The following is a 15,417-nucleotide window of genomic DNA, read 5'->3' as shown; positions in this document are numbered from 1 at the left end:
TCAATTATTTTGTCACTGTCTATTTCATGTATGGGTAATTTCCACTGAATCCCCTGTCTTTGTTCTTAATGCTATTAACTGCAAGGACCAATTGTTGGAATTGCCTTTAACTTAAAATTACAACATTAAATATATAATTCATTACAAATACCTTCTTTTGAAAATGATCAAAAATAATTAAAACATATTTTTCCTGATTGTTTAACCATGATCATTACTAGCAATATGCTTTTCAATGCAAAACTGGTTTTGGCTGTGACATCCAGTGTAATTTAAAGACTGAAAGAACCCATTGTTTAGATTCATACATAAATATTGTCAGATTGGATGAGAAGTGAGGGATTAGCAATATCGTCTTCATCAGGAGGAAAAATAACTGCAAAAAGTCTTGATTTTCAATGGAATTGCTTCATGTGCACTTTATTTATTCAGTACCAAATCCAATTTGATGTAGCTGCAGCGAAAGAGGGATCCTTGCAAAGCTACAAGTTGTTAAAGTACCTGGATATCAATTACATGGATTTGAAAACCTCTCTTCATACCTTACAAGAATAACCTGCCATGGATAACACAAGTTCAATGTGAAATGTCCAAGCCAACTAGATTTAAAGCAGAAGAAGAATAAACATGCCTATTTTTGAAGTTATGCAATTATTATTAAGTAATTTGGTCATTGGTTAGGCAGCAATAATCCAGCTCAAGCTTTGGAGTTAGTTGGACCAAAAACATTATTAGAAATGTGAAAACCAAACACTGGCCCAGATTTTCAGGTTATAGTTTTTTTTTGCAGTACACAAATACTTTACTGTCATTGGATGCCCACTTCACAGTACTCTGGAAGTGTGGCCACTTTTAAAGTCTGAGAAACACTGTCAGGCCATTCATATGATATTTGAGAAAGAAATCTTCAGCCTTGCACTTTAAGTCCCAGCCTTCGAACAACTGATGAGAAATTAGGGGTAGAGTTATATAATGACAGTAATTTCTTTAAGTTGGTTAGCTTTAATTTGTTGCAAGGAAAAATGCATCTATATTTGACTAATAGATAAAGCTAGAGTACTGTACAAGTTTTTACTTGTTTAAAGGTTAAAGTCTGAAGCCTGGTAGTAAAAATAATAGCCTTAGTGTATTTATTAATTGACGCACTGCTAGTTTGACTCAATCTAGTTAATTCTAGATTGAATCAGGATTATAGACAGCCTTTGGCATATTGTGCATTGATTTTTGCCTTCAATAAACATGTCTTTCAATCTGGTTAAAAATGATCCATGTCCTATCTTGTCCTCATTTTAATATTCTTTGTAAAAGGTTTAATCATCCTGATTTGATGATGAAAATACTGATGAGACTATCAGAACACAGTGTCCTGGAGCTTATCAGATAATTATTTTTGTAGCTCAATGCACAAGTCTGGAAGTTGCTGTCCAACGTACCCTGCTCTTTCGCAAACTGTGCTACCTTGATAACATGGTGCTAGATTGACAAACAACATCCACATCAAAATAAGGGCATGAAGCTTCTATATTTACCTACACAGCACAGCAAAAGTGGTTAAGGGTTTTGCATTCATATGTAATTGATTTTTTTCATAATGGATAGTTTTAATTACTTCAAATAACATTGCCATCAAAAACCTGACATTTCTTGTATCCTTTCTATCTGAGTATAATTATTGGAAATTTTTAAATGGGATTTTGTTGGGGTTTTCCTTTCTTCCCTTTGCTCTCCCTCACTCCCTCATTTCCTGTATCTCACACTTCTGCTGGCTTGTTTCCCCAAGTAATAGGGACATCACAGCAAGGGCTGGCGTTTACACACAGTGGCCATTTTATTAGGTACCTTCTGTACCTCATTACGTAGCCACTGAGTGTATATCTATGGTCTTCTGCTGCACATCCACTTCAAAGTTCAACATGTGTGTTCAGGGATGCTCTTCTGCACACCACTGCTTAACACATGGTTATTTGAGTTACTGTCATCTTCCTGTCAGCTTGAACCATTCTGGTCATTCTCCCCAGACTTCTCTCATCAACACCAGAATGCTGCTCACTGGATTTTTTTGTATTTTGCTCTATTCTCTGTAAACTCTAGTGGCTCTGTGCAAGAAAATCCCAGGTCAGCAGTTTCTGAGATACTCAAACCACCCCATCTAGCGCCAATGATCATTCTGTGGTCAACATCACTTAGATAACATTTCTTCCCCATTCTGATGTTTGATCTGAGCAATGACTGAACCCCTTGACCATGTCTACATGATTTAATGTATTGAGTTGCTTCCACATGATTGGCTGATTAGATATTTGCATTATCAAGCAGTTGTACCTAATAAAGTGATCATTGAGTCTAAAATAAATTTTAAAAATTAATTCATATGCATTGTGTTCTGTTAATATAGACCTTGAATTTTGAGAAATTGAAGTGCACAAAACAGCAAATAATTTACGCCTTCTCTGTCTAAACATGGTTGTAAAGTTGGCATTTTCCATTCTTCTTGTAATTGATGCTTCCATCCTGTAATGTGTGGGACTCAAAGGAAATTGAATAACTTTCAAGGCTTATAACTCAGTATTGTTGTGCATGTTTTGTAAACAGAGGCCTAATTCTGATGGGGATAATTTGATTTGGAGGCTTTCAAAGCTGAGAAATCCCATTTCAAATGAAGTTGTCAGTCTTTTGAAAAACTTGTTTTTACTCAGATATAACTCAGCTTGAAAGTAAGGTAGATGGCAAGCTCTTTTTAAAAAAAATATGCTTTAGAAAAGTTGTGCAACATAGAAAATGACCTGATTTTGTGCACTGCATGGAGTTCTCATGCAGTTTTATTTCTTTATAGTCTCCTATGGTGGTGGTGGCATCCGTCGGTCTCGAGAGACCATGGATCTGCGCCTGGAGTTTCCAGGGCGCAGGCCTGGGCAGGGTTGTATGGGAGACCGGCAGTTGCCCAAGCTGCAGGCCTTCCCCTCTCCATGCCACCGATGTTGTCCAAGGGAAGGGCACTAAGACCCAAGCAGCTTGGCACCGGTGACATCGCAGAGCAATGTGTTGTTAAGTGCCTTGCTCAAGGACACAAACACACTGCCTCAACTGAGGCTCGAACCAGTGACCTTCGGGTTACTAGTCTGATGCCTTGCCTACTAGGCCACGCGCCAACACAGTCTCCTATATAATAGGAGTAAAAGGTGGGTGAAAGTGATGGAAGATGGATAACCATAGAACCATAGAACATTACAGCACAGAAACAGGCCTTTTGGCCCTTCTTGGCTGTGCTGAACCATTTTTCTGCCTTGTCCCACTGACCTGCACCTGAACCATATCCCTCCAAACCCCTCTCATCTATGTACCTGTCCAAGTTTTTCTTAAATGTTAAAAGTGAGCCTACATTTACCACTTCATCTGGCAGCTCATTCCACACTCCCACCACTCTCCGTGTGAAGAAGCCCCCCCCCCCCAATGTTCCTTTTAAACTTTTCCCCTTCACCCTTAACCCATGTCCTCTGGTTTTTTTCTCCCCTAGCCTCAGTGGAAACAACCTGCTTGCATTCACTCTATCTATACCCATCATTATTTTATATACTTCTATCAAGTCTCCCCTCATTCTTCTACGCGCCAGGGAATAAAGTCCTAACCTATTCAACCTTTCTCTGTAACTCAGTTTCTCAAGTGCCGGCAACATCCTTGTAAACCTTCCCTGCACTCTTTCAACCTTATTAATATCCTTCCTGTAATTTGGTGACCAAAACTGCACACAATACTCCAAATTTGGCCTCACTAATGCCTTATACAACCTCACCATTACATTCCAATTCTTATACTCAATGCTTTGATTTATAAAGGCTAATGTACCAAAAGCTCTCTTTATGACCCTATATACCTGTGACACTACTTTTAGGGAATGTTGTATCTGTATTCCCAGATCCCTCTGTTCTACTGCACTCCTCAGTGTCCTACCATTTACCTTGTATGTTCTACCTTGGTTTTTCCTTCCAAAGTGCAAGAGAAATAAAATAACATAAAGGAAAAATAACAAGCATGAATTAAAAAGGTGATACAGCAACAAGTAAAGGCTGACAGCTTTATACCATTACAAAGTCAAAATATGCAAAGGAAAGTATATTTCAGCAAACTAGAAAAAAAGTTTATCATTTAGTAGATATGGAAATTGTAATACAAAATAGGCATCTTGCCAATGCTAACTGTCTATCAAAACTACTTACCCTATTAAATCTTACTGAAATATTCATCCAATTCTGTGATAAATGTTCTTGGCTCAGCTTCAATAATTATGATTGAATTCATATTTTTGCAATTCATGTGTTTTGCATGGCATTTAAAAATAACAACATTAAGAATATTGTGTTTTATTTTATATGATATACTGTTGCAACTTTTCTCTAATCCTCATATCTTTTCCAAAGTAAGTCTCAGTTGATATGTAATCCATTTCTGAGTCTGTGTTGTCTTTTGCACCCTCTGCCGTCCGAAGTTTGTTACTACTGCTTTCAGTTATTGTACTTAACTGGCAGAATTGTGAATGGCTGCACTGACCTTTCTCCAACTGTGAATTGTGACTAGGACACAGGCTGAAGAAACCAAGGCCCCTCCTACAGACTGCCTGATGGCCCCTGTCTATCAGAAGGATTTTAAAAAAGTTTTCAAATGTATTTTGAAACAATCAGCAAAGTATTTTAAACCTTAACTCCATAAAATAAATTCAATATTTAAAATATTGAAAAAATATTGAAATATTCTTTCAATATTTTTATTAGTTTCTGCATTGAAGAAAACAGAGTACAAGAAGATATATATAAGTCAAAAGAAAAAAATGTACCAAATACATGTATTAAAATACAGCTACAATCCCCAAACCCTATATTCATAAAAGTTAAATTAAATCGTATTATTGAAATATAATAATTTTTAAAAGTTTTCAAATGTATTTTGAAACAGTCAACAAAGTATTTTAAAACTTAACTCCATAAAATGATGAATTCATTAAAAGTTCAAATAGAGGATTCATGTACTGAGCTTGCCTATTTAATGCAATTGACAGCCCAACTCAGATGACTTAGGCCAAGCTAGCTGTGCCAGCTTCCTGTTGAGCTGACGGGCTAGATAAGACATATCCTTCTTAACACATTAAGCTGCTTCAGAATGCATCTGCATCCAATGATGAATCCAGGGACAGTTCATAAGTTGGACCCCCAGTGCATTTTGTACTCCCATCATGCAATGTGTGGGGCTAGAATGTGCTAATATCATCACTGCTGATAGCAGGTGATCTCTATTTTCACATTGGCTGGCAGAGAGATTTGGTCCGATAGTTTATAGTTAAGACTAAATTATTCTTTTTACTTACATTTTTTTAGAATTTGAGTTTGGTGTTTGTTGAATACGATGTGTTTTATTTCCAGTGCTGTAGATTCAGACATGACGTCAGGGGAAGTTGGATCTGTGGAAAGAACATTTTGCAGGGAAAACTGTCTTCTGGCACAAAACTTGGATAGCTGTCTAGGAGAATAAGTTTTCATTTTTTTCAGTGACTCCATATTCCCTTGAAATTCTGAGCCTAGTAGTGGCATCTTGCACAGTGTGCATACAATGGTATAGAATTTCCATACAACAATGGTGTGCATTCCTTAATGCTGTGCTGCAGTATAATTTTCTTGGGACTTTTGACCGGATGCACAAAGAGCCTCCAGCATTGATCACACTCATTCATAACACGTCTATGGTGTTCACAAAGTATAATATAAAGAATCAGAATGCTGGTTCTTGAGTTCTTCCAGTGTTCTGTTTTAGTTCCAGATTCCAGAATCTGCAATCTCTTCTGTCCCTAATTAAAGATTACCACATATCTATGGATATTTTGGTTATTAGCTTAAACCACCAATACTCTTACCTGCTTCATTTCTACACACTGTGGAAGGGTTTTGTGTTGTGAAAAGCTTTAATTATAATATCATTTTACTTTTAAATTTTTAATATTTATTGATTTTAACTCAAGAAATATTTTGACAGCAAGTTATTCTCACTTGATTGAATTTTTTAGCAGTAATCTTTACTGAAAATTACATTAACTATGTTGTGATGATATATGGCAAAGGATCACATAGAGTTTGGAAACAGCTCCACACAGACATATTCCAATTTCTGAATTATTTAAATGAGAGTTTGTGTTTATTTTTAATGAGTAGACAAAATATAGTTATAGAGTAATACAGTACAAGAACACTGTATAGTTAGTTGTTCAATTTATTTTAAACTCAAGTGCCATACATAGGACATGCACCCCAACATCCACATATTAGCAGGGGCCAACATTTCTGATTTGAAGCCAGTAGACAGAAATCTGTTAGCACTTGCCATTTCAAGGGAAAAGCATGAGTTCGGTTGCTAATTGCATGGAGGGAAGATGATGGGTGCACGTAGTGCTGCAACTTGAAAGGTGTCATGTAGTGAACATATTGCATTCATTTGTGTATACTTTAACATGTACTGTATATTTTCTGTTCTATACCAGGTCAGACAGTTCGTTGTTTCTGTGAACAGTATGCATGTAATGCAATTGGACTACAAAACCGTCAGCAACATAATCATGACAGGACCTCGCACTCTGGTGATGGAAGTTATGGAAATGATTGAATGATGTGTGCTTGTTCAAAAAGTCAGTTGTTGACTACTTTATTTAGACTTTTGAGAATATATAGTTTCAAACACACTTGCCTAGAAATCAGTGATGAAGATCTTGGCCAGCAAAACTTAGTTATCATTTAATTCCGTTCAAGTATGTTAGTATTTGTCCCCTGTTAACTTTGACTGTAATTTCTATGTTGAAAATCAATGGCTGGAATACATTTTATCTACATCAATTCTGTTTTTGATGTATGTTTATAATTTTTGTTTGCTCATCGTGATTGTGAAGCATGGATTAGAGCAACAACTACTGTTAATAGATATTACCAATTTTCTTCAAATTGTATAAGGTTAATTTGTAAAATTTGCAGATCCAATTAAGCGTATTTGTATAAACTGAGCTATTTTACTGGCATCCACTGTAACCTTTATTGGAATGTGACACTCAACAAGAAGTAAAGACTTCCTCTCTCCCCTACCCCATCGCAACGATGTTGGAGCCCAGCCAGATCGGAAGCTCCAAGGTCACTATGCCTTACTACAAAGAAAAAGTGGCTCTGTTCCAAGTTTTCAAGTCGCCACAGAAAACAATCCATGCTTATTTGAGCAAGGAGCTCACAGAATTTAGTTTTAACCCATTTCATTCAAAATCGGAAAGTTGTTTTCTCTCACGATGCTATGTGCTTAATTGCCAGCTTTTTGATCTAGAACAAGAAAATACAACAAAAAACTTGTTTTATTCCATTTTCCATTTTGATGATCTAACTAATCAGAGGCAGTTGTACATTTTCATTGAAGTCTTCACTTCACAGGTATACAATTCAGAACCCTTACTTGTATCTCCATCTTTGATATCATTAGGAGGAAAAGAAAAATTATTATGTTGCCAAGTTCATTCTCATATTCTCACTACACTGAGCAAAGTACTTCAAGTGCGGTCTTAAAAGTGTAAAGAAAGATTAACCTATGATTTTGCAGAAACCTCTTGTTCAATTCCTTGATTTTCAGGTGTGAGAAGAAGATCTTTGCATACCCTCCCTAAGCAATGATTTTTGTATGTAGTTGGGATTTTGTTCCTCTGAGTTTCAAATGATACCTGCAGCTCCGTGGATAGGTACCAAGTTTAATAAGATTTTAGATGCACCTGGTAGAGGGATAGCAAATTAATAGATTTGCTACAGAAACACAACTGGAATGAATGTGCAATGGGACATGATACTAGAGCCCATCCATTTTCATTGCCAGACTTCATTTCAACATATGAATCCAGTATCCTGACTAAATAACCCAGGAGTTTATACCTTTCAGAGCAACTAGTCTGGTGAAATTCCAGGAGTCCTAAGGGATAAAGAGAACAAATGCCTGCTATTAAGCCCTCTAGGTTGCAGGAGGCAGGTAACTGGGTGACTGTCAGGAGAAGGAGGGGAAATAGGCAGAGTAACCCTGTGGTTATTTCCCTCAATAATAAGTACGCCACTTTGGACACTTTTGAGGGGGTCAATTAACTGGGGGGATCTGCAGTGACCAGGTCTCTGGCACTGAGTCTGGCTCCATGGCTCAGAAGACAACAGAAGTGAAGATGAATGCAGTGGTGATATAAGATTCCATAGTCAGAGGAATAGAGTGGAGGTTCTGTGGGTGTGATAGAGACACCTGAATGGTATGTTGTCTCCTAGGTGCCAGGGTCAGGGATGTCTCAGATTGGGTTCATCGCATTCTAAAGGGAGAGGATGAACAGCCAGATGTAATGGTACATATTGACACCAATGACCTAGATAGGAAAGGTGAAGCGATCCTGAAGATAGATTTTAGCAAGCAAGAGGATAGTAATCTCTGGATTGTTGTTTGTGCCACGTACCAGTGAAGGCAGGAATCAGAATCAGAATCAGAATCAGACTTTAATCGCCAAGTACCTATGCACATACAAGGAATTTACTTCCAGCAGATGTTGTCTGTCTGCTCATAACAATAATAATGATAAATATAAATGAAAATATAAATTGTACATACAGGTAGTGCAATCCAAGAGTAGTTAGCTGACAGTTAACCGGCAGTTAACTGTTCAGCAAAGTGACCGCAGTAGGGAAAAAACTTCTCCAGTGCCTATTAGTCTTAGTCTGGAGGGATCTGAAGTGCCTACCAGACGGAAGCAGATCAAACAGTCCGTGCGCAGGATGGGAGGAGTCCTTTATGATGTTCCCCGCCCTTTTCTTCAACCTGGAAGAGTACAGGTCCACAATAGAGGGCAGGGAGGCTCCAATAATGCGCTTGGCAGTCCTCACTGTGCGCTGTAGTCTGGTTCTATCCTGCTTGGTGGCGGCTCCAAACCACACAATGATGGAGGTGCACAGGACAGACTCAATGACTGCAGTGTAGAACTGCAGCAGCAATTCCTGAGGCAGACCGTATTTCCTCAAGAGCCGCAGGAAATACATCCGCTGCTGGGCCTTCAGGATGGAGCTGATGTTCTGCTCCCACTTCAGATCCTGAGAGATGGTGGTTCCCAGGAACCTGAAGTTCTCCACGATGGACACAGGGCTGCTGAGGACTGTAAGGGGAGACATAGCGGGGGGATGTCTCCTGAAATCCACTATCATCTCCTTTGTCTTGAGCATGTACAGCTCCAGATTGTTCCGACTGCACCAGAGCGCCAGTTGGTCCACCTGCTGTCGATATGCAGACTCATCACTATTCTGGATGAGTCCGATGACGGTAGTGTCATCTGCAAACTTCAAAAGCTTCACATAGGGGTTGGAGGAGGTGCAATCATTGGTGTAGGATGGTTTGGCAAATGAGTGTGTGGCTGAGGAACTGGTGCAGGTGGCAGGAGTTCAGATTTATGGATCATTGGGATCTCTTTTGGTGAGGGTATGATCTGCAAAAAAGGGACAGGTTGCATCTGAACCTGCGAAGGACAAGTATCCTTCTGGGCAGGTTTTCTAGAGCTGTTTGGGAGGGTTTGAATTAATTTTGCAGAGGGATGGGGCTGACGATGGGCTATTTGGTTTACAAATAGAGGCAGTGTGTAGTGAGACTGCCAGCAAGGAAAGGTTGATGATGAGACAAAATTGCAGTCAATGGGATGAGTTGCAATGTAAAAGTGTGACAAAATCTAAAAGGGTAAATACAGGACTGAAGGAAAATTTGAATGCAGGTAGATGAACATGCAGCATAGTGGGAAATTGGCATGTGTAATGTTGTGGGCATCACAAAACTGTGGCTGAAAGAAGATTATAGCTGGAAGCTTAACATCCAAAGATACATATTGTATTGAAAAGACAGACAAGTAGGTCAAGGGAGTGGATGTCTCTGTTGGTCAAAAATGAAATCATTAGAGAGAAGTGACATACGGTCAGAAGGTGTTGAATCATTGTGGGTAGAGCTAAGGAACTGCAAGTGTAAAAGGTCCCTAATGGAAGTTATATGCAGACCCCCAAACAGTAGTATAGATTTGGTCTACAAATTACAATGGAAGATCAAAAATGCATGTCAAAGGGGCAATATATTAAGTAGCTCGTTGTTGTTGAGCCCACCAGCTATTCTGGATTGGGTGTTGTGCAATGAAGTAGAATTGATTAGAGAGCTTAAGGTAAAGGAACCCTTAGGAGACAGTAATCATAATGTGAAAAAATCACCCTGCAATTTGAGAAGAATAAGCTAGTCAGATGTATCAGTATTACAGTGGAGTAAAGGGAGTTAGAGAGGCATGAGAGTGGAGCTGGCCATAAATGATTGGAAGCACACACTAGCAGGGATGATAGCAGAGCAGCAATGCCTGGAATTTCTGGAAGCAATTCAGAAGGTGCAGGATAGATACATCCCAAAGAAGAAGTAGTATTCTAAAGGCAGGATGTTGCAACTGTGGCTGACAAGGGCAGTCAAAGCCAATATAAAAGCCAAAGAGAGGGTATATAATAGAACAAAATGTAATAGGAAGTTAAAGGATTGGGAAGCTATTAGAAACCAACAGAAGACATCGAAAAAAGTCATAAAAAAGGAAAAGATGGAATATGAAGGTAAGCTAGCCAGAAGTATTAAAGAGGATTCCAGAAGTTTCTCCTTATATATAAAGTGAGGCGAGAGTAGGTATCAGACTGCTGGAATATGATGCTGGAATTGTAGTAATGGGGAATGATCTGAGTGAGTATTTTGCATCAGTATTCACTGTGGAAGATACACACAGTATGCCAGAAGTTCGAGAGTGTCAGAGCAAAAATTTGTGAAGGTGCCATTACTGGGGAGAAGGATCTTGGGAAGGTGAAAGGTCTGAAGGTAGATAAATCACCTAGACCAGATGTTCTGCGCCCTAGTGCTCTGAAAGTAGTAGTTGAAGAGATTGTGGAAGCATTAGTAATGATCTTTCACGATCCAAAAGATTCTGGCATGGTTCTAGGGGACTGGAAAATTGCAGACATCACTCCAAATTTCAAGAAGGGAGAGAGACAGAAGAAATGAAATAGGCCAATTAGTCTGACCTCAGTGGTTGGGAGGATGCTGAAGTCGACTATTAAGGATATGGTTTTGGGCTACTTGGAAGCACGTGATAAAACAGGCTGTAATCAGCATTGTTTCCTTAGAAGGGAAATCTTCCCTGATAAACATGTGGAAATCTTTGAAGAAATAACAAGCAGGATAGACACAGGAGAATAGTTGATGTTGTGTACTTGGATTTTCAGAAAACCTTTGACAAGCTGCCACACATGAGGCTGCTTAACAAGTTAAGAACCCATTGTATTACTGGAAAGATACTGGCATGAATAGAACATTGACTGATTGGCAAGTGGCAAAGAGTGGGAATAAAGGGAGTCTTTTCTGATTGGTTGCCAGTTACTGGTGGTGTTCCACAGGGGTCTGCATTGGGATTGTTTTTTTTTTACGGTATTAAGTCAATGATTTAGATGAAGGAATTGATGTCTTTGTAGCCGCGTTTTTGGAGGATAACAAAAGAGGTGGAGGGGCAGGAAGTGTTAAGAAAGTAGAGAGGCTACAGAAGGATGTAGACAGACTGAAAGAAAGGACAATAAAGTAGAAGATGGAATACAACGTTGGGAAGTGCATGGTCATGCGGATTGGTAGAAGAAATAGGCTATTTTCTAAATGGAGAGAAAATTCAAAAATCTGAGATGCAAAGAGGCTTGGGAGTCCTCATGCAGGATTCCCTTAAGGTTAATTTCCAAGCTGAATCATTGGTGAGGAAGGGAAATATAATGTTAGCATTCATTTTGAGTGGACTAGAATATAAAAGTAAGGATGTAATTTTAAGGCTTTATAAAGCACTGGCGAGGTTTAATGTATTGTGAGCAAATGTGGGTTCTGTAAAAGATGTGCTGATATTTGAGGGGGTTCAAAGGAGGCTCAGAAAAATGATTCCAGGTTTGAAAGGCTTGTCGTATGGGGAGTGTTTGATGGCTCTGGGCCTCTACTAACTGGAGTTCTGAAGAATGAGGGGGGACCTCATTGAAACCTACTGAATGTTGAAGGGTGTTGATAGAGCATTTGTGGGGAGGATGTTTCCTATGGTAGGGGAGTCTAAGACTAGGGGACACAGCCTCAGGATAAAGGGATGTCCATTTAGAATAGAGATGAGTAATTTCTTTTGCCAGAGAGTGGTAATTTGTGGAATGTGTTGCCAATGGCAACTGTGGAGGCCATGTCATTGGGTATATTTAAGGCAGAAGTTGATAGGCTAATCAGGGCATGAAGGGATACAGGGAGAAGGCAGGAGATTGAAGATGAGAGGGAAATGGATCAGTAATGATGCAATGGCTGAACTAAATGGGCCAAATGGCCTAATTCTGCTCTTACATCTTCTGGTTACTTTTGGGGTAAATGGGAGGAAAGCCATTACCTAGCTTCTCCTGTCACACGTAAGAATGCAAATCTCACAATTCCGGACCAACGACTCTATGACCAAAGGCTCCTTCCCAGAGACAGAACCAAGCAGAAAACCTTGCTGAAAGTTGTGAACTTACTGATCTCAGGTTATCAGGTTTAGTGATGCCCTCAACAGTCTTCACCAATGAAAATGAAGAAATACCACAAAAGGAATTGCAATTTCTTGTTCAGGACAGCAGAGCTGGGAATTAAGCAATGATCAACTTTAGTCATTGAAATTGTATGTGTTGCAGAGTTGCTTAGTGTTGGGTGCAGATAATATTGCTTCAATTTTAATCTCTAATATGTCCTTTTTACTTAAATATTAAAAGAAATCAACAGTGCTTCTATTTGAGTATTCTTTTTCATTGTAAATTAATTAAAAATAAAATCTGTGATTCTTTGCCATCATGAAGGTGGAAGACAATCAAACCCATTAATTGCTTGAAAGACTATCAATATTCATGGTCTATAATCAAGTTATTATTTATGTTCTCTAGTGAGACAGTATTATAAGTTGTCTGAACCTGTTGTAACACACTGACCTCTCAGTTGTAAATGGAGATTTACTTTGTTGCAGTTCTGCAAAATGATTGAATTATTCTTTCTAATAACTGTTATAACTTTATAAGGCCAAAGGATGGTGCTGTGAACAAGTAACTTACCCACCTGAAATAAGATTGAAAGGATTTGAGTGCAATTTTGTCCTTCTGTATTAATCATTGTTTCAAATTGCACACATTTTAATTAAGCTTCTTTTGTGAATGAGAGTTCCAGATGGAGATCAGCCAATAATAAAAAAAAATAAGTTAATCAAGGTAAAGCCAGCACTAGAATTTATCCAGAGGACCTATTCATTAAGAACACAGTCGGTTACTAAAGCTTCAATTTCAAATGAGTAATAAATATTTAAATAGAAAATGACTTGTGCACATAGTAAAAGTCATTACTTGCAAGGTTTTCCGAATAATTTTAAATGCATCTAGAAATCATATTTGCAAAATGATTGATTTGAATTAGTTATTAGTTAATAATTGTTAACACTGCACAACATTTCTCTCTTTCCTGAATGAACAAGTATAAAGTCAAAAGCTAATAATACAATATTAATGAAGAATATTAATCAGCATCTCAAACGCAGGCTAAGGCAGTGGATCTGGTCAGGCTCAGTTTGAATTACATGAGGAAGCCTAGTCTATTTCTCCCAGGACCCCCTGGATTTTCAGTAATTAATAAAAATAATAAAAGCTGAGTTAACGAAATCTTCCACAACACAAGTACTTAGTTTTAAGGAATTAACTAATTTGGTTCCTACTTAATCAACAATTAAGTGAGGGTCTGCAGCTAAACAAAATATTTTTTAAAAATTAACGAGGAAATCCTGATTTTAATTAATCAAAATTTCAAGAGAGACATGAAATTAAGACAAATTTTGAGTATGAAATGTGTAAATCTTGATGTTTGACACAAGATGGATTCTCTGCTCACACAGTGAGAGGGGAGATGAGCCCCAAGGAGCTTTCTCTTGTGGTTGGAAGTGCCCTGATTGCCACCTGTGACCCACACTGGAGACGATGGCAGGTGGGAAGTTTGGCTGGGGCTGGACGGGAATCATAAGGAAAGCTCAAGCAGGGTGGAAACCTCCTTGAAGCAGAATGTCTAAAGCTCACTTGATCTTGATTTTCAGTGTGAATATGGTTCATGAACGTGGAACCTCATTATAAGAGGGGAAACATCAGGTGTGACAATTTTAGTTTTAAGTATATTAACTGCAGATTTTTAACTGTGTCATCTTGAGTTATATTTATGAGAATGAAGTTGATTTTAGTTCCACGGAAAGAAGATAGGAATAAATCAATGTAAAAGAATCGACTGACTTTCTTTGTAATGCTCCCCAAGGTGTGCAGGTACTGTATTTTTTAAAAGCAAGACCTAAATTGCTAGCTTAAACATACAGGTAAGGTAACTAGTTTTTAAAATGCATTACAAACATGTTGTATAATTTTGTTCATCGAAGGTATATGAGAAACCTAACAGCTTGCATATTGAGGATAATTTTATTTTATAATGAATAATGCCTAGATTATTTTGAATAATGTTCACACAGCTGATCTAACACTGTCATCTTCAGAATATCTATTCTTGCATTAATTATACCTGAATGTCTAACATTCAACTACCATTAACTGTGTCATACAAAAAGAATCAATAAATAAATGGCAGTTAATGACTAATTGTTTGTCTCTGTCGATTCCTTTGGTAAGATCTATTGAGTTAATCATTAATGCACCGATCATCTGAAGGATGAAGGATGGTTGTGCAAAAGCACATATAATTTTGAAAGATTAATGCAAGATATTGAAATGAGTAAAATTTAGAATGAAATCTTTAAATATCTTTGTTAAATTTGCAGGTAAGGCTTTTGACTGGCATTAGAATGAGGTTTGAGGTAAATGGTCTTAATTTGGATAAATTTTATTTTAATTTATGTGTTAATTGTAAGCACTATTCATCTAATTGAGAGTTTTATTTAAAAAAAACTTCTTATTAATATTCTGTAGCATTGTGATTATATGGACAGGTATCTCATCTGAAGTCATAAACAAGAATCATGATCCCACCATGACATATGACAAATTTACGTAATTGAATTTGTGACAAAAACGCTAAAATTCTTTCTGATTATTGCCAAAAGTCCATCAAATACATGAATGTTCTTTGGCTGGAAGCTCTGCGAGTTGTGAAGGTGGAGGCCCTATGGCTTTAAAAGCTGCGTGGATGACAGTGGCCTCATGGGCCTGAAGTCAGTGTGGAAGACAGAAGTCCTTTGTTTAAAGGCAACCCCATGTGTGTAAAAGGAGAGACAGAGGACCTGTGGGCTTAAAGGCAGCAATGGGGACAGAATCATAA

At 38.0% G+C, this 15,417-nt stretch overlaps 1 protein-coding gene across 2 annotated transcripts in view; it reads left to right on the top strand.

The window, feature by feature from the left end:
* The window catches only part of LOC140736059 (DEP domain-containing mTOR-interacting protein-like), a 102,775-nt gene extending 88,034 nt beyond the window's left edge, over positions 1-14,741 (top strand). For both annotated transcript variants that reach the window (XM_073061782.1, XM_073061783.1), the window contains exon 9: positions 6,521-14,741. In XM_073061782.1, coding sequence (XP_072917883.1) covers positions 6,521-6,646 — 126 coding nt within the window. In that variant the 3' untranslated portion in view covers positions 6,647-14,741. The remainder of the gene's footprint in view (positions 1-6,520) is intronic.
* Positions 14,742-15,417: the final 676 nt, after the last annotated feature.

This window comes from Hemitrygon akajei, chromosome 11, assembly GCF_048418815.1.
Source record: "Hemitrygon akajei chromosome 11, sHemAka1.3, whole genome shotgun sequence".
NCBI classification, from domain to species: Eukaryota; Metazoa; Chordata; class Chondrichthyes; order Myliobatiformes; family Dasyatidae; genus Hemitrygon; species Hemitrygon akajei.
Note: the sequence above shows the minus strand (reverse complement) of the source record. Positions and strands in the feature narration are given on the sequence as shown.